Below are 19,087 nucleotides of genomic sequence, written 5' to 3'. Positions count from 1 at the left end.
GCATGTAATGAGACAGCTGAAAAGCCTTCTATTTAACACAGTTAGGTAAGTGAAGCATGCATGTTGTTGCTGATTCCCTTTTTGTCATGAAAGCCAGGCCTCAAACCTTTACTTTTTTGTAGCTCAGGTTCCACATCACCTAACTAAATTTTGCATAAGCATTTTACAGCAGTATAACAGAAAGGACAGTTGGGAACTATGATGGACTGTAAGAAATGCATGCAGCTGATTTTGCAGTGGATGTCAAATCTGAGGAAGCAGAATGCTTTCTTCATTAGGAAAGAGTGTCAACAAATTGTCTTTGATTATATCATAAGGCAAAGAACTAGAGAAACAAGCTGGCTGTTGAAACTCAATGGAGGTGAGGTAGTTCTGATATTTAATAAATAAAAAAGACCATCAGGTGTGAGAGCTAAGCATGGGAAGAGGCACTGTGTAAAAAGGAAGATGCACAAGTGAAATCTGCACAGGGAATTAATAGGTAACAGGGTTGAAATTATATCCAGCTAAAATTTTATGTAATGCTTGTGTTGATATTGATTTTCGACTCTTTTGTTGAGAACTGTGAGGAAGAAATTTGAATTTAATGGCAGAGCTTTAGAGAAATGGACTGGATTTTTGCAAAATTGGGCAGCACTCAGCAAGATTTCAATTTTCTCTCTAAATGTTTGTCACTTGGTTCCACTGATGCTACAGATAAAACTTATAAAAATTAAATGGTGATGGACCATTTGGTTTCATTAAATGTCAGATCAAACTTTCTGTTTCTTCAGCTTCCATAATCAGACTCTTACTTTTCCCCCCCATGTTATTTTTTTAAAGATTATTTTTTGAAAATATTTTAGACTTAGATGAGAATATTAACCAATTAGTGTTAATGATGTGTAGGACAGAAATATGTATCATGATATATGAACAAGATGAGAACTGTGGAGTCCAGCCTCATCTTTCCAGTAGACATTCTGAGAAGATTAGGAGGAAAGCAATCCTGAATTGCACCCTATAAACCACTCGAAAGTGTCAGTGTGATTTCATCTTCTCTGTATGTGGATGGTTAGACTGAAAAACCAGAACTGGTAGTGAAGAGAACACATATTGAAAAAAGATTAAAAGTACATATTAAAACATATTTACAATATCTAACTATCTATTCGTTGTTCAATGTTTTTAGCTGATCTGAAGCTAGCACTGAGAGCGGAAATCAAAGCCTGGATAACTTTGCTGGGGTGTCATTGTAATAAGAAGTACCGAGCAGAGATGGAAGCAATTTTCACTTTTATAGAGGAAACTGGCAAGAAGTTAAATCGCCGCATCAAGGATCTGGATGATATAAGAACAGCCATGTCAGCTTTAAAAGAGATCAGAGAACTACAGATCTCCATAGACTCTCAAGTTGGGCCCATTGAGGTAGTTAAAAGGAATGTTGCATGTATGGGTACTGTTTCAACAGAGCAATTATTTTCTGGGTTAAAGCTTAACAGTGCACTTTGAAAAGGTATGATTTAATATGTGTTAAATATTGCGTGGCAGACCTGTTGTGTTCCTGTAAACCTTTTTTGCGTGGAACTCTGATTTGGACAAATGCTGCCCAGGGAAATGGTTGAGTCACCATCCCTGGAGGTATTTAAAAGATGTGTAGATATTGTGCTTAGGACATGGTTTAGTGGTGGACTTGGCAGTGCTATGTTAATGGTTTGGACTTGGTGATCTTAAGGGTCTTTTCCAACCTAAATGATTCTATGATTCTAAATGTAAACTTGTTGAGGTGAGAGGTGGTTTAGTGAATAGTGCGGAAATTGAGCGATTTAGGTAAGAGGAAGACGAAAATACAGATATTTAAAGCAAGAAAGCTTTTGGTACTTTGTGGAAGAATTCTGTATATGAAAAGCAATGATTTTCCTCTTTTTTTTTCTTCTTTTCTTTTTTTTTTAGCTTAGCCTACAGAATAGGAGAAAGCTAATGTTAGGCAGATTATGTGAGAATGCGTGAGAGTGATTGCTTTATCACGTATATCATGAGTCGAAATAAACATAAACAATTGGCTTCCTTAAAGAAGTTCACTTACTAGAATACATTTATTGAACATCTGACAATGTAGGGGCTTCTGGCTAAATGGCAGAATTATGTTCTGCTCAAATGTTTCTCTACATTCCTGAGCAGAATATGGATTTAAGAATAGTATAGTTTGGCAAAATGCACCATTGACTAGACGTTCAGTAGAATTTTTTTTTTCCCCAAGTCATGTTCGTGATTCCTGATTGCCCATAATTTTATTGTCAGGGTTGTGTCCTTATTGTTTTAAATTAAAGTAACTTTAACACAGAATTCTTATCTACCAAATATTGACACATCTAATATTCAGTTTTGGAGATGCAAAAACTCTGTTTGATGTCAGACCAATGTCTTACACCTGTGTTTTCTGATTCTGTTTTCTCTGAGATGAGGTAAATTATGGAATGCAGTATGTACTCATATGTGCAAATAATGGAAATGAGTGTGGAGCCCTTCCATATTCCGCAGAATACAGCTAAGAAGGAATATATCTCTCAGTCTTAGAAGCTTTGAGGGTCTCCCTAGTTGTGTGAAGGAGCAAAAATAGGACAAGTAGTTTATGGTAAAAAGCAAAGCATATCTGCAGCTGGAACCTTCTGTGAATTGTCATAGGAAATGGGATCTCTTAGGATATGACATTTTGGAAGTTCCTGCTGAGACCTATCATTGTTTGCCATATGATGTGGAGCCAAGGCAAAAGTCGTGGTAGCCAAGGATTCCTAAGCTTCCAATTCTGCAAGCGGGAGCCTCAAGTCCCTAGACACAAGGAGTCATGCTTCAGATTTTTGAAACGGAGGTTGATGTCTTTTCCACATAGTGGGGTGGCAGACAAATAGTTATGTTTCCATTTTTGCAATTTGTCTGCAATTTGATCAAACTGGAAAACATAAATGGAAATAATTCCATTTTATACAAAAATTTTCAGATGGAACTGTTATGCCACAAGATTCATTGCTACCCTACCCTATGCTAATTTACAGTAAGTGAATTTCAGTTGTGTTTTTGTGAAACTTAACTAAGGGTTTCAGTATGTGGAGTGTTTATACGTTGATGGTACAAGTGGAGATCCATGTTCTGAGAAAACAAAGGACCATTAAGTAGATTTTTTAAGTGGATTCCTCATTCTGAATGATGAATAGTTATAACATTTGAAATAATTGCAACATATTAGTTGTGGTAACTTTTGATGTGGTTTCCTAATTCTTTTCTGTTGAAAACATGAAGAAGGACTTAAAGGTCTTTATGGAATAGAAGTTTATTTGCTTCGCTTATTTGAAGGCCTCTGCTTAGATGTTTTCTCATGGCTCACCTGCCGTAATATTCAACTTGGGTCATAGCAGATAACTGAAGACATGGATCAGAAAGATATTCTCATTAAAATTAAGCTACAACCTGTAGACTTAAGGAGTACTTTAACTGGAAATAGTTTTTTAAAGCGGCAGATCGCCCCAGGGCAAATAATCTATGAGAAGGCAGAATGCTATGTGAAAGGTAAGAAGTTAAGGAGAACTAGCTAGTTTTCATTTTGATGTTTCTTCCAGTTTGGTATTGGTTTGCTAGATTGTGATAATTGCTATGCAAAAAGAACAGATTTTCTTTTTCTAACAAATCATTCTCTGTTCTTAAAAATTAAAAATGTTAGCATACATATATGTGTAAAATTAACTTCAGTTACCATTTTGTATATCTTGATCCAACCTTCTGACAGGAATCCTATGCTATGTTAAACAAATATGATCTACTTGTGGCCAAGGAAGAGACAGAGAAGGTGGACACTTTGCACTACACTTGGAAAAAACTGCTAGTCCGTGCAAATGAAGTGCAGAATGAGCTCATTGCTTTGCAGCCAAACTTCAGAGGCGAGCTTATTAGCACTGTGAAGACTTTTACTGAAGACTGTGCACAGTTCTATTCAGATTATGATCAGGCAAGTGTTTGTGGTGTATTGTATTAGAGGAGTTTTTGAGGAGCAGTGGGAGCATGGAAAGATTGTGGAGTTGACTAATTAATGGGATGTGCCTCTACTATCTGAAGAATATTTTTATTCTTGTTAATGTTGTTTTTGAGTTTCAGTGCAGGGCAGGCTTTGGTTATTTTTTGTATGTGAGTAAAGTACGTAATGCTGGTAATCAGCTCTTAAAGATTAAGACTTGAGACATTTAGGGTTTATGATAAACAGCTAGTTAGCATGAGCAAATGTGAAGATTGGGATTAATGAGAAATTATGTTAGAATGTAAGAGGGGTTTTCTGATGTTGGATCTAAGTACAAATGACTTAAGCTCCTATATTCTTTCTCAGTAAAATATAAATGAACCAGTCTTGTATAATCTTCTAAGTAATGCTGATTTTTACTTGAAAAAGGAGCTACCGTTGCCTAGCTTTTACACTATTATGAAAACTTCTGTATTAAAAATACAATTAATTGCCTTCTTTGGTTTTTGTTTTGTTTTGTTTTTTTAAAGAAAGAGCTTGTTCTAGTAAGTAACTGCGTGATCTCTTGGTTCAGTTGTTATCTGACATAGGGATGGAATCCTGCAGCTGCAAAAATGTTTGAGTTTAGCATTTAGAAAATGCTGATGAGAAATAAGTTGTGGCTATTTTTACCCTCTAAATTCACTATTTGTTTTTTTTTTTTCCTTTTTTTTTTTTTTTAGAATGGGCCAATGGTGGTTGGTTTAGAGCCTCAGGAGGCCAGTGACAGGCTTACTATGTTTCAGGTACTGTTAATTCTGAGACATTGCTTAATACTTATTGCAAGTAAACTAACACCTGACGGCTCTGAGAATGAATCAGAGTAGTTGCACTAATTTTCATTGATATATAGGGTTTCGGATTCGGAAAAGTCTGTTTTAACTTAACGAAAGCTAAGTTGGTATTTTTTCTACACATTTGCAAGGAATGCTGGTTAAAATTAGATTTTTTAGGAGCTAAGAGAAAGGCTGCATAGATAATGAGTAATAATTACTAGATTCAAGTATCCTGATGAGAGCCTGCTCTCAGGTTTAATGTGTTTGGCTATAGACTGTTCTTGTGTTCATTATTGTGTCTTTTCCTCATGAATACAATACTGCCCAATCTTCTTCCCGTCTCCTTCTTTTTTTTTCTTTTAAATAGTATTGAAGGTTTCAATTTAAACTGACTGTTTTTCCTGTTGAAATGTTTCTTTGTATCATGATTAATTTCTGTTCCTCTACTGATGACTTCTAATGGTTTTCCTTTTCCCATAGTGCTATTCATTTGGTTTCCTACTATGTTCCCTCAGTTATATTGCAATTGACAATTAAATTTTGTTTTTCTTTGCTGATTAAACCGTAGTAATTCATACTTCAATCCTTCAATAAAAGAATTGCACAGCATACTTGGAGAGGTAGAATTTGCTGCATTCACCTTTCTTTACTTTCCACGTCACGCTACACCTCTTTCAAGTGCAAGCTTAGCATTTATTGTTCTATCACTGTGCCACATGGAGTAAATGGCCTCCCTGTCAACTTCTAAAGATGTGCCTCCAGCTAACTAGAAGTTACTTTTCTCATGAAAATTGTTGACAAAACTGTTGACAGTGTAAGTTGTTAGTATCTCCTGTATATCTTTCTAGTATTTACTAGATTTTAATCACTAATGCGGCTCTAAGCATAATACCAGATCTTGAATATTTAGTTATTTAATTTTATTTAGTTTAATCTTTTTATTTTTCTTTCTTAGAATCGATTTGATAATCTCTTTCGGAAATATATTACTTATACTAGTGGGGAAGAACTTTTTGGTTTGCCTGTTACTCAGTATCCTCAGCTACTTGAAATAAAGAAGCAACTGAATCTGTTACAGAAACTCTATAATCTATATAACAATGTAATTGACACAGTCAGTGGCTACTATGATATTCTTTGGTCAGAATTAGACACTGGAAAAATTAACAGTGAACTTCTGGAGTTTCAGAACAGGTGAGAAACTGCTGCTGTGGTAAAGATGCTTAAAATACTTTTGTTACTTCTTAAATATGATTATAATTGGTTAGCACCAATAATCATATCTGAGCATGTATTTGTTCACTGAAACATGAAAAATGTGAATTTTAATTGAAAAATATATCCATTACCAACTTCATAAAATAAAGGAACCAGTTTAGACTCTAAATGTTGAGGATTATTGTTCCTTAGAAAGCTTGTTGGTTAACTTTTTTGGATGAGATTGGAATATATGTTAAAATTGCTATTTATTTTGTTCATGAAGGGAAATTTCACTTGTTTGTTGTAATATTATTATTCATGAGAGACAGATTCATGCTAGATGTCTAAGGTAAGTTAGTGAATTACTGAATAGTTTTCCTACAAAATGGGATATATTGCATGCTGAACTTTTCATCAAACCAGGAATCAAATGATTTAAAGAATTAAACCTGCATGTTCTGAGGAACAGGGTTTTTCCTAGAGCACAGAGCAGTGCATATCATGAGCCTCACTGCGGGGGAGTGAGCGAGCGGCTGTGTGGTGGTTAGCTGCCTGCTGGGTTAAACCGTAAGAGCAGTTCAATTGTTTTTGAAGATCGCTTGGACAAAGTGTATTAGAGTTCTGCAGCTACACTCCTTAGGGGGAGCCTGTAGGTGCCTGCCCAGCTATCAGTCAGTGACATAGACTGGAAACAGATTTTCTCACATGTAGAACCACATACAGAATCTTCAAAATACAGGTGGCCTGAATTTGGAAGGTATGTGGTCTGCTGTTAAAACCATATGCTCTAGTAACAGAAAGAATATTTAAAACTGTTTGAAAAAGCTTGCGTTATTTCTACGTAGATGCCGTAAGCTTCCTCGTGGTGTAAAGGAATGGCAGGCCTTTTTTGACCTAAAGAAGACCATTGAGGACTTCAGTGAATGTTGCCCATTGCTTGAGCGTATGTCAAGTAAAGCAATGATGCCTCGGCACTGGAAGCGCATTACGGATCTCACTGAACACAACTTTGATGTGGAAAGTGAAACATTCAAACTGAGGAATATAATGGAAGCTCCACTATTAAGATATAAAGAGGAAATAGAGGTATTATGAAGGAAGAGGAATGGATGCATGAAACAAAACAATCTGCTCGAATAGTATAGAAGTAACAGTAGTAAGAAGGAAAACATTATTTCTAAAGAAAGAACAGAGAAATGGACTATCTCTTCAGCTTTCTGTATAAAATAATGACACAAATATATTGTGGTGTCAACTCCTGTTTGTAAATCATGCAACTTGGCCCAGGAGTTAATTTGTGAGGGTGCTTTGCTTTGCAACATTAAAGATATGAAAAATCACTGTATTATTCTTTTATTCCCCCCAAAGCTGGCCATATCGTGATGTGGTGTATGGATTATTAGCTATGATGTTTGTATGTCTGTAGATCTTTCCATTTGATAAATAGTTGCTCATCAGCCTTACTACCGTTAAAGGAAATACGAGTTAGATTTGTATACTGGAGACTTGAACCATTCATAGCTTGTTTTGACATCCTATTTATTTAAAAGGATATCTGCATAAGTGCTATGAAGGAGAGAGACATTGAGCAGAAGTTAAAACAAGTGATAGCTGAATGGGACAACAAAACATTTATCTTCGCAAACTTTAAAACCCGTGGGGAACTTCTTTTAAGAGGTGACAGCACATCAGAAACAATTGCTACCATGGAGGACAGCTTGATGATTCTTGGCTCTCTCATGAGTAACAGGTAACAGGAAAAGGTGTGGGAGAGAAAAATATCTGCAAGAGGCTTTGTTTTATTGAACAGATCTATCTTTCACAGAGGAGAAGGAAAACAAACATCTAGATAAAAACTAAGAGCTTGCTTGTCCTTGAACTGTTCATGGGCTAGTTCTTATTGTCTGTATCCCTCCAATAAGTTCTTTTGAAAGCATGTGGATGCAGTTCAGACTTCCTGGACAGTTTTCATTCATGCAAGAAAGTGGTGACGAGCATAAAGGGGAACAGTGCATGGTTGTGGCAGGCATACTACGGGCATTATAGGCACTGCTACTCTGCCCCCTGTGATAGGTCACTGCCTCATGCCAAAGATACCGAAAATCCCAGTTAAAATGAGCTTCAGTTTGTCTGGTTTCACGTGCCAAAGCCCGCAAATAAAATAAGGAACACAGAACCTGATCGTCAGGCAGATGTTCAAAAGCAAGAGTTCAGTTGATAAGAACCTTTGGGGTCTTGCAACTTTCAAGATGTTGCATAGTCCCTTTTTGAAACCACTTTATCTTAGAGTGAGATTGAAATTTTGCTCCTATTTAGCTTCTGTTGGATCAGAGCTGTGCTATGCACCATGTGTACAAAGCATCAAGTTGGACCTGATTTGGTTTATAGCTGCTAACTAGCTGAATTGAGTCAAGTATAGGTTTTATACTTTACTTGACAAAGATACAAGCAGCAAAATTATTCCTCATTCTTATGAGTAATGTGCTGGCTTTCAAGAGACTTGTTTCTTTCTTGAAATAAAGCAAGTGTCGTCTTTTTATTTTAGATACAACACACCCTTCAAGACACAGATTCAGAAATGGGTGCACTATCTTTCCAACACAACAGATATAATTGAGAACTGGATGACTGTGCAGAACTTGTGGATTTATTTAGAAGCTGTTTTTGTTGGCGGTGACATAGCAAAGCAGCTTCCAAAGGTTTTCGGACATGCTTTTTTTCAGTTTGGTTTTATACATTTTAAGAATGAAAATTAACTGTGATGTCATAATCAATGCAGTAATGTAAACTTCATTTTTTTGGTACTTAACAAAACCAGTCTTGCTAAGAAATTAGGTAAACAATGCCAACAGAAATATTGTGTTAGAAAGAATAGAAAATTGTGTGAACTAGTTGATCATTTTATTTCTAGATTGTAAAATTGTTGACCAATATGTGTTTAAGTGTTGTGCCTAGTAGCAACCTAGCCTAGTTAGGCTAGCATAGCAGTACCTACCACTAGCCTAGTAGTACCTACAGTTTTGCTAGGAATCCTTATCTTCAACGTTCCTACATAGGTTTTCAAATTAAAAATTAACTTTAGTTTTTAGAAAAAAATCTTCACATTTGAAACATGCAATTCAAGCATAATGAGTTTTCTGTCTTTTTCTCTAAGAATGATGGAAAGAGAAAGTAGACAGCAGGCTTGACAGTCAAGTATAAAATAAGCTGTATTGTGTAAGCAGAAAGATTTGTGTTTTTAAGTTGAAAAATCTTTAGAAGTTGGACACAGGATTACTAGTAAGATGATTACTGCTGAGATTACTGGGTGCTGATTCTGCAAGCAAGTGCCTTTTCCCTCTTCTCTCTTCCTTCCTCCATCTCTTCCCTTCCACATTCATCGTCATGTTTCAACAGGAAGCAAAGCGTTTCTCTAACATTGATAAATCCTGGGTGAGGATCATGACCCGAGCTCATGAAATACCCAATGTTGTTCAGTGCTGCATTGGAGATGAAATCATGGGACAGTTACTACCACATTTACTAGAACAGCTTGAAATCTGTCAGAAATCACTCACAGGGTAAGATTACTACAAGACCACAATCTTGGGCAGGTGGTTGTGAATTGTATAACTAGGAAAAGAGCAATTGCTCGAGTACTGTCCCATGGACTTTGCAAAGATCATGTTCTTATTCTATTATGAATTCAGGTGAACTGAGCAAACAAGTTAGCAGGATGATACAACACCTCCAAAAAAATTACTACCAACTCACTGATAAGTATTTGATTTGTGACTAAGCTGTCATTCACTGTCTATCTCTGTTGAAACCAAAGCTTTTTTCAGCCTTGTTTTGATCCAGAGGCAGTCTAGATTTGTATGTCCTATTCAGACCCTTCACGAATCTAGGAGAAATTCAGCATGAGAGACCTAAATAGCAAGAGGCAGACAATGTAAAAACATTTTTTTTTTGGTTCAGTTTCTTTTCTTTTTACTGGTGCTTACATTATAGCAAATAATAAAAGCTTTCCATGAAATGATTTCTGATGCTAAAAGAGTAGCCTTAAAGCAGATGCTTAAAATGAGGGTATGATGGATAAGAATTGTTGTCATTGCCACTGCTAAAAATTGCAATGATACATTGTGAGAAATGCCACTTTTAAAGAGGAAAGGATGTATAAATTAACCTAATTCACTTACTATCTACCCTCCCTCCCCCTCCCCACCCCCCGCCAATTTTTTTTGAAATGCAGGTACCTGGAGAAAAAGCGCCTCCTATTTCCACGATTCTTCTTTGTGTCAGATCCCGCTCTCTTAGAAATTCTTGGCCAGGCATCAGACTCTCACAACATACAGGCACATCTGCTGAATGTCTTTGACAACATTAAAACCATCAGGTTCCATGAAAGGGTATGTACTGCCCACACCTCAATGTTACATTCTTTCAAGTTAACAATGCGCGATACTTGTTAAATAAGAAAGCTACCGGGTTGCATAGAGCATTCAGCTGTTTTACCAAGCTCATCAATTTTTTGATGCTGCGTAGGCTGTCTTCATTTAAGATTTAGTTTCATGTCCTCATTTACTTAATAGGAAAACTGTATATAGAATAGCAAAACAAACAAAAATTTGCACCAGTGCCTAGGTTTCAGAAAAAAAGGCCCACGTACCTAACTGTCTTCTGTGCCTTAGTATAGGCTAGCATCCTCTCAGATAAGCTTCTGATTCTTTATGAGCATATTTGTATCTCTAGGTTACCTGTATTTGTACTTTTTCATTCATTTTTTTGATTGTAAGAAAAAGAAAAAGTGTATCTAGTCTCTCTCTGAGTTATCCTTAATATCCCTTCAAACATACTGTTTGAAGAACAATTTTCTTATACCCTTTACAAGAACAGATAGAAACAAAATTGTTTTTTTCCTGTGTATGTATACATTTTCTTAGAAATTCACTACCTCCCCATACATTTGAAATGCCTTTGATTGACCATGTTTCTTAACTTCTGTGTTTCCATTAGTTTTGATTGTAAGGCTGTAAATTTTGTTAGGATGTTAACCCACCAGTAATGGGGGAAGGTTTCTTTTATTGTGACTGGAAAGTGGATGCTGTCATTGAAACCTAAATGAAATTCAGGATATGTCAGTGTATTGGGGTTTGTCTCCTTGTTCAGATGACAGTGTTTTTTTTAAAGCCTGTCTGCACACCAAAAGTAATGATTTAATTGTTTTGACATTTCACTTAACAGATTGGTATAATTCATTAGTTACCTAAATAAGTTTAATGGAGTGATGGCAAGAAAATCTGACAGTTATGGTAAAGATAACAATAAATCTGTAAATCACAAAATGTTCTTGCTTTGCTTTTATTAGATATATGATCGTATATTGTCGATTAGTTCACGAGAGGGTGAGACTGTAGAGCTAACTAGACCTGTAATGGCTGAAGGTAATGTGGAAGTTTGGCTCAATTCTCTGTTGAAGGAATCCCAGCTGTCACTGCATCATGTTATTCGCCAGGCAGCTGCGCACATACAGGAAACTAGCTTCCAGCTGACTGAATTTCTTTCTACTTACCCAGCCCAGGTAATATAATTGTTAAATCAATGAAGAGTTGTTCACAGATATGTAGCTCATTGATGTTTTTTCCTTGTCTTTGCAATCAAAATTGCAGCCAGTGTTATAAATGCAAAACTGACATTTAAATTTATCTTAATCACCTCAGTCTTTTAAGTTACACTTTACATATCTGAAACCAAAAGAAGAAAAGTTACCGTGAAGCTCTTGTTCAAAAATAATGCTGAATGCAATAAATTAAGGCAATGGAGTTAACGCTCTTTCTTTACAAGCTTAATACTTGACTACTGAAGGAAAAGTAGTAAAATTGTATGTTTGTTTATATATTCAGGAAAATATTATATATTGCTAAAGATTTGGGGCTGAGGGTAGTGCTGAGGGAAAATTATTTTCTTAGTAGAAGCTTCTTCACTTGTGATCAGGAATGTTGTTGGAGAAGGGATAAAGAGTTTGTGAATTATTGAAAAAAAATTTTAAATTGAAGCATTAATTATTCACTGATTAGTTATTAATTATATATAAAAATATATTAATTATAGTATTTATATATATGCTGTAAATTATATTGAACAGTTGTATCAGCAGTGCACCGTAGGCAGTATCTGCAAGACTGAAGTGTGGACTTAACTATGTGTTTATGAATGGAGTTGGGACATATAAAACAAGTGCATGGATTGAATGACCTCTATATGGGTGCATGAAAAAATAATTTTATACAAATAGTAGCAGAACCATTCTTTAGTTTATCTGTGTCTGTGAATGTACACTTTAGGTGAAAGAGAAAAGATTATGAAGCATATACTTTTATGTTTCCTAAGGTTGGGTTGTTGGGGATCCAAATGATTTGGACAAGAGACTCAGAAGAAGCTTTGACTAATGCCAGGTATGATAAAAAAATTATGCAAAAGACGAACCAGTTTTTCCTGGATCTTCTAAACATGCTGATAGATATGACAACAAAGGACCTTAGTCCAGTCGAGCGAGTTAAATACGAGACATTAATCACTATTCATGTGCATCAGAGGGACATTTTTGATGGTCTGGTAAGTATTGAAAAATGTACAATGAGTTATGAGGTGGTTTCCACGTAAAACAATGTGAAAGGACAAGAAGAAAATATTACTATACCTATGAACTCCTACCTCTTAAGATAAACATTTAATTTCAGGACTGTAATGATTATGTGACCTGGAGTATTGTAAAAATGCTGATGTTGCTTCAATCCGTGTCTTAGTTTCCCTTTAAGTAATTCAGTGGGTTTTTTTTTCCCCCACAAGCAATAGCAGAATTTTATAATGCTTTGTGTTGGCCCACTTAAGTTAGATGCCTTTGTTGCATGATCAGTTAGGGACTTCTTTTTCCTCATACGTTGTGTTGGAAGTAATTGTCCTTTCTCTGGACTACATTGTGAGTCTTGAGGAGTAAATAGAGCGAACATAGAGTTATAGTACAGGAAAAAGTTTGAAGTTGGTTGAAGCTGCTATCCCCTCTGTTCTAGTTTCAATAGCATACCTAATTATTACTTAGGATTTATTTATTCACTTCACACCTTCTCATGCTGCCACAGGATACTAAAATTAGGAAAATGAAAGCATTTACCACTTAAACAATCAAACTTAAAAGCTAGCATACCCTTTTACCTATAGGAAGCTCTGGACCTGACTCTGAAATTAAGCTGTCTCAGAAAAGAATTACTGAGTTTTAACCCATTGCTGATAGGCAGGCACCTGTCTTTGCATTGCAGAACGAGTTGGTTTTAGTTATAATCATCTTATGTAAAGTATAATTTTTAGATACAACATGCAGGGCATCTTTTTTAATCCTGTTTTAATATTCAGTTGGTCAACTTTGAATTACTCCCAGCTCTGTTGAATTTCTTAACTAATATCTGCACCATGACACTGTCTTGAAATAAATTTTTTCCAATTTGCATGTGATTTCATACAATTCTCATTACTTTTTTTTAAAATAAAGCATGACATTACGTGCTTCCTACTCATATGTAAAAATAAAATGGTAGAGATGAGTAAAAGAAATGGTAGTTTTAACATTAACTGAACTTAATGACTTTTGTTTGAGACTTACGGACTTATGTTGATTTGTATTTAGAGTTTTGACACACTCGTCTAAAGCCTGAAGTTCCTTTGCCTTAGTAGGGGTTTCAGGGACAGCAATAACACATTAGCAATTTTTGTGGTAAAAATCAAGATAGGATCTCCACTATTCTTGTGTTACTAGCTGTTCTTTATTGCCTTTCTTTGTGACTACAGTGCTGCCTTTGCGTTACTACTTAGATGAGATAATATAAATACAAAAATAAATATTAACCATGAATACCACAGCCTTTTTTCTCCTCTTTTCTTAGTGTTGCATGCATGTCAAGAGCCCTACAGACTTTGAGTGGCTGAAACAGTGTAGATTTTATTTTAATGAAGAGTCTGATAAAATGACGATTAAGATCACTGATGTGGATTTCACATACCAGAATGAATTCTTGGGCTGTACTGACAGGCTTGTCATAACGCCTCTTACAGACAGGTGAAAAAGACTGATTTTACTCCTTTATTCTTTGATGCCAAACCTAGGCTTTTACAAGAGCAATTTAGTCATTCCTATTGGATGCAAAATAGATCTCTCCAGAGTTTATCCTTCCCAGTCTTACCAAAGTCAATAATTTTATATGGAATACATGAATATTTTTGTTTCTGTGCCTTACAATATGAATAACTTCCAGCTTATTTTCTGCCACATACTTGTGTGACCCCCACATATATGATGTATGGGACTCTCATTCTCATGTATGTGAGGCTAGTATACCTGAGGATCGGATACATCCAACAGACACAATATGAAGAGAGAGATACAGGGCAAAAATAAGTTTACAGGCAGAATAGGAAGAATAGACAGGAAAAACAATTTTATTCAGCTGCAATAGGTTGGAGATTTTTGATCTAGAAGGATGTTGAAGGAATTGCAGTCCTATTAACAGAGAGGTCTACCCACTAACTGGAATAATAAGAATGCTTTATAAGCTATCATTGGCAAAATAAGGACATTGAGTGGGTTTGTTTGGTTTTTTTTTTAACTATTCCATACAGCAAATTCTAGAGCTTCTCTTTAGATATAATCGTTAACTGGTGTTTTACTGCATTTCGCATAGAAGTTTCATTTATGAAAATGGGATGCGCTGTACGATCAAATTTTAAAGGTGGATGAGAAAGGAAGTTAACTGTCTTTCATTATTGTACTCCACAGTATAATGTAGTTCAGAACTACTTCAGTTAAATTAATTCAGGAACTAAGCTAACTAAATTAGATTAAGCAGCATCTCTGTATCTGCTTTCTTCCCTTCTCGTGATCTTTCAGGTTGTTGATTATTGAGGATTATTTGTTCTTCCACTTTATGTATGAGGAGACAAACCTTAATATTACCTGCATCAGAGGCTGAGTGAAGGGTTTTCCTTCTTACTGATTTAAATTGTAATTAGAGGCATGTCATTTCAGCGGTTTCCTTGTCTCCTTAAATCAGACCTTCCTCATGTAACACACTTAAGTTCCTCTGGCACTATACAGAAAACTGTGCTGCAGCCCATTAAGTGATGATACCCTGTTTTCTTTTAGATGTTACATCACTTTGGCTCAAGCTTTAGGCATGAACATGGGAGGAGCACCTGTCGGACCTGCAGGAACTGGAAAAACTGAAACCATCAAAGACATGGGACGGTGCCTTGGAAAATATGTAGTGGTCTTCAACTGTTCAGACCAGATGGATTTCCGAGGACTTGGGAGGATCTTCAAAGGTAAGATGTGGACCAAAGGTAAGATGTTGGCCAAAAGGGTCAACTGTATGCTGGGCTGCATTAAGCGCAGTATAACTAACCGGTCAAAAGAAGTGATTGTCCCACTATACTCAGAATTGGAGTGGCCTCACCTCAAGTACTGTGTGCAGTTTTGGGGTCAACGATGTAAGAAGCATATAAAAATATTAGAATGTGTCCAAAGGAGAGCAACAAAGATGGTGAAAGAACTAGAGGGCATGACTTACGAGGAACGGCTGAGGATACTAGGTTGGTTCAGCTTAGAGAAAAGGAGACTGAGGCATGCCCCTCATTGCTGTCTACAACTTCCTCATGAGGGGGAGCAGAGAGGGAGGTGCTGATCTCTTCTCACTGGTGTCTGGTGATAGGACATGAGGGAATGCCTTAAAGCTGCATCAGGTGAAGTTCAGATTGGATATTAGGAAAATGTTCTTGTCGTGAATGAGTGGTTTAGAGGCCGCTTAAAGAATCACTATCAAAGGTATTATCAGAAAGTGATTTTAATAGATATTTATAAAAGCGCGACTTAACATTGAGTTTGATGGCAAGGTCCACTCTATCACTTACTACATGGATGAAGTATACAAAGGAAAATCATGTTATAATTGGGCTGGAATTATTTGTACAGAGACCAAGCACAAAAAGGGTAAAGGAGACCCTCCCGTTGAGTCACGAGGTTCAGAGTAGACCCCCTTGCTTTGCAAACTGCTTCTCAGAGAGGAGTCTAGGTGTGACTAGATCTAGCCCTAGTCTCAGACTTGGGCAATGGTTTATGTCTAGTATAAAAGGGTAAGGGATTATGTGTGTTTAGCAGCAGTCTAAGGTTCACTCACAGTTTTAAGGTGGATCACAATATTTTAGCAGCACTTAATCATTAACTAATTTAACATTTACAAAGTAACTTAGTAAAGTCTACTACAATCACGACTTAATTACAAATTATACCTACTATTAGTTCACATACACACAGAGGGACAGAAATATATATATATAAATGTACAAAAGGTACCTGTTAAAAATTCCCCTTGAGTTCAGTGAAGAAATATTCATGTCAAATGTCTAGGCATTTTTTCTCAACAGGCAAAGGGTTGAGCCTCGAGGAGTGAAGGATTTCTGTCCAGGTCCCGTTGTCAGCTTTCGGTGATGGTCCTCCGAATATCGCAGACCCAAGAGGTCACAGGCTCTGAGAGGTGTCCGACTCAGAGGGAGATGCTGGGCGCAGCCCGCTGCGGTCCAGGAGAGCTCAAAGGGTCTCACTTAGGACCACCATTTATAGATTCGCAAGATGATTGGCTTTAGTCATCTGTAAATTTCCATCCTGGCCACAGTCCGAGGTGGTAGTTACTAAAAGTCTCAAGGTTTCAGTGTTGTTACAATTGAGCTACGACTTAGATGACACCTCGGCCAGTCAGTGGGAGTACGTTCCCAGCCTCAGCTATGCAGAGTTTCTGATATGGTCAAGGAGCGCTCAACCATCAGACTCGGTGCACCATGGCCAAGGTTTCATGAATTTCTGAGAATCAACGAGCAGCCCAGGAGAAGGGCGGGGGGGGAATGCACCACCACAGTTCTTCACTGAGAGAGTATTCAAGCACTGGAACAAGCTCCTGAAGGAAGTAGTCAGGGCCCCAAGCCTGTCGGTGTTCAAGTAATGTTTGGACAACACTCTTAGATATATGGTTTAAATTTTAGGTAGCCCTGTGTGGAGTCAGGAGTTGGACTTAATGGTCCTCATGAGTCCTTTACAAGTCAGGATATTCTGTGATTATATGATTCTATGGACTATGTGAAATTTACAAATGCTAAGAGAACATCTGTATAAAACAGGGTCAACACATAATCAGCAGGTGGTTTTCAGCCTTTTAATACATGCAAGTAATTAATATCTTGTTATGAATGTAAAATACACTTGCAACACTGTCTCCAAGAAATAGAAATGTCTGAAAACATAAGTCAATTTATGAAAGGATACATAAAGATACTTAAAATGATCAGGAGGACTGCCAGTACAAAAAGAAAAAGCTGTGAAATTTATTGCTGAACTGGTGGAATGTGTTGGATTCTGATTTCAGTATTTTGTCTCCTTCAAATGTCAAAGTTCTTATCAGTTGAGGAAAGTACATGAATAGTGCTGTATATGTTAAAAACAATTGGCACAGCTCACTGAAGTTAGATGCAGATGATGGGTTTTTTTAGGCACCTGAAATTGATACCTGTCAATCATGGCAGATATCGAATTAGAGATCAAGTGGAGGTCCTTGACTATTGTATTGTTGCAAGTGACTGTTGATTATTTTTTGTTTTGTTTTGTTTTCCCCAAAATATCCAAGGAAGAATGCAGTTCTGGCACAGACAGACCCCTAACTTCTTTCCAAGTGAAAGCAACTTTATTGTTCATTTAAATCTGTGCAATAAGCTACTGACAACCCATCATATTTTCGTAGATTTATTGCAGGGATTTTTTTTTAGTGGGTAGGGAGGAACAGGAAAACATTCAAGATACTGAGAGAAGGAGAGAAATCGAAGGATGTAGTATCCTAGACAAGCCTGAGGACTTTTGGAACTTTGTGCATTCTTGCTTGAAAAAGAATTAAACTCTTCTCCTTGTCCCTTTCCCAACACTTTAGAATAAACATTTTTTTTTCCTGAGGTAGATTAACCTGATTTTTGGCTTATGAATTGCACCAAAAAAAGGATTAACAACATAATGGTCAGATGCTTACTTGCTTTTCTCTTTGAAGGTCTTGCTCAGTCTGGCTCCTGGGGTTGCTTTGATGAATTCAATCGTATTGATTTACCAGTACTATCAGTAGCTGCACAGCAAATTGCAATTGTGTTGACATGTAAGAAGGAACATAAAAAAAGCTTTATTTTTACTGATGGAGATAATGTGGAAATGAACCCAGAATTTGGCATCTTTCTTACTATGGTAGGTATTCTGTAGGTTTCTAATATGCCAGTGATGATTGTACAATAATCGCTTCTAACCTGGTATGTTAAATGTACTTGCTAACTCTTATGTCACTGAGCTCTTAAAACTCACTGACAGTTTGAAAACACTGAGCATTACTACAACGACAGTTTACAGGATCTTGTTTCAATGACATCAAGCACATGAAATTAACAAATGCAGCCAGCATTGTAAATACAAGTTGTTATCTCAATGTCAGATTACTTCTGCATGCTACATTCTGGTTCCCAAAGTATGCTTTTTTGCTACAAGTACATAAAAATGGCATAGAGATATAGGTAGAATTAGCCAGTAGAAACAGGACCTATAAGACAAATACAGATTTGAAGTATGTAGGTGGAACATTTTTCATACCTCATGGGTGTAAGAGAGGCTAAAAAGCTGTAGAGATGTGGTGGTAATTCTGCATGGCAATTCATTTTTACACGTGATTTAAAGCAAAAAAGCTCTTTTTGTCTAACCAGATTACATGTTCCTTTGCTGATTCTTCTGTTTGTGCAAGGTGCAGTCAACTTCAAAACCTGTTCTTCTTTCCAGAATCCAGGATATGCTGGACGGCAAGAACTTCCTGAAAACTTGAAGATCAACTTCCGTTCAGTGGCTATGATGGTTCCTGATCGTCAAATCATAATTCGTGTCAAATTGGCTAGTTGTGGTTTCATTGCTAATGTTGTATTGGCAAGGAAATTCTTTACATTGTACAAGTTGTGTGAAGAACAGCTGTCAAAGCAGGTGAATATTTTCATA

The 19,087-nt window shown here is 36.6% G+C and overlaps 1 protein-coding gene across 1 annotated transcript in view; it reads left to right on the top strand.

Annotated features, from left to right (window-relative positions):
• The window catches only part of DNAH5 (dynein axonemal heavy chain 5), a 160,875-nt gene that overhangs the window by 67,862 nt on the left and 73,926 nt on the right, over positions 1 to 19,087 (top strand). The window contains exons 24-38 of the mRNA XM_075142467.1: positions 1,172 to 1,407; positions 3,761 to 3,979; positions 4,708 to 4,770; positions 5,756 to 5,994; positions 6,846 to 7,086; positions 7,551 to 7,750; positions 8,546 to 8,699; positions 9,397 to 9,560; positions 10,232 to 10,388; positions 11,348 to 11,560; positions 12,370 to 12,594; positions 13,917 to 14,089; positions 15,173 to 15,351; positions 18,111 to 18,298; positions 18,878 to 19,072. Coding sequence (XP_074998568.1) covers positions 1,172 to 1,407; positions 3,761 to 3,979; positions 4,708 to 4,770; positions 5,756 to 5,994; positions 6,846 to 7,086; positions 7,551 to 7,750; positions 8,546 to 8,699; positions 9,397 to 9,560; positions 10,232 to 10,388; positions 11,348 to 11,560; positions 12,370 to 12,594; positions 13,917 to 14,089; positions 15,173 to 15,351; positions 18,111 to 18,298; positions 18,878 to 19,072 — 2,846 coding nt within the window. The remainder of the gene's footprint in view (positions 1 to 1,171; positions 1,408 to 3,760; positions 3,980 to 4,707; positions 4,771 to 5,755; positions 5,995 to 6,845; positions 7,087 to 7,550; positions 7,751 to 8,545; positions 8,700 to 9,396; positions 9,561 to 10,231; positions 10,389 to 11,347; positions 11,561 to 12,369; positions 12,595 to 13,916; positions 14,090 to 15,172; positions 15,352 to 18,110; positions 18,299 to 18,877; positions 19,073 to 19,087) is intronic.

Source organism: Calonectris borealis, chromosome 2 (assembly GCF_964195595.1).
Source record: "Calonectris borealis chromosome 2, bCalBor7.hap1.2, whole genome shotgun sequence".
Classification (NCBI taxonomy): domain Eukaryota; kingdom Metazoa; phylum Chordata; class Aves; order Procellariiformes; family Procellariidae; genus Calonectris; species Calonectris borealis.
This window is presented reverse-complemented; position numbering and strand designations above follow the sequence as displayed.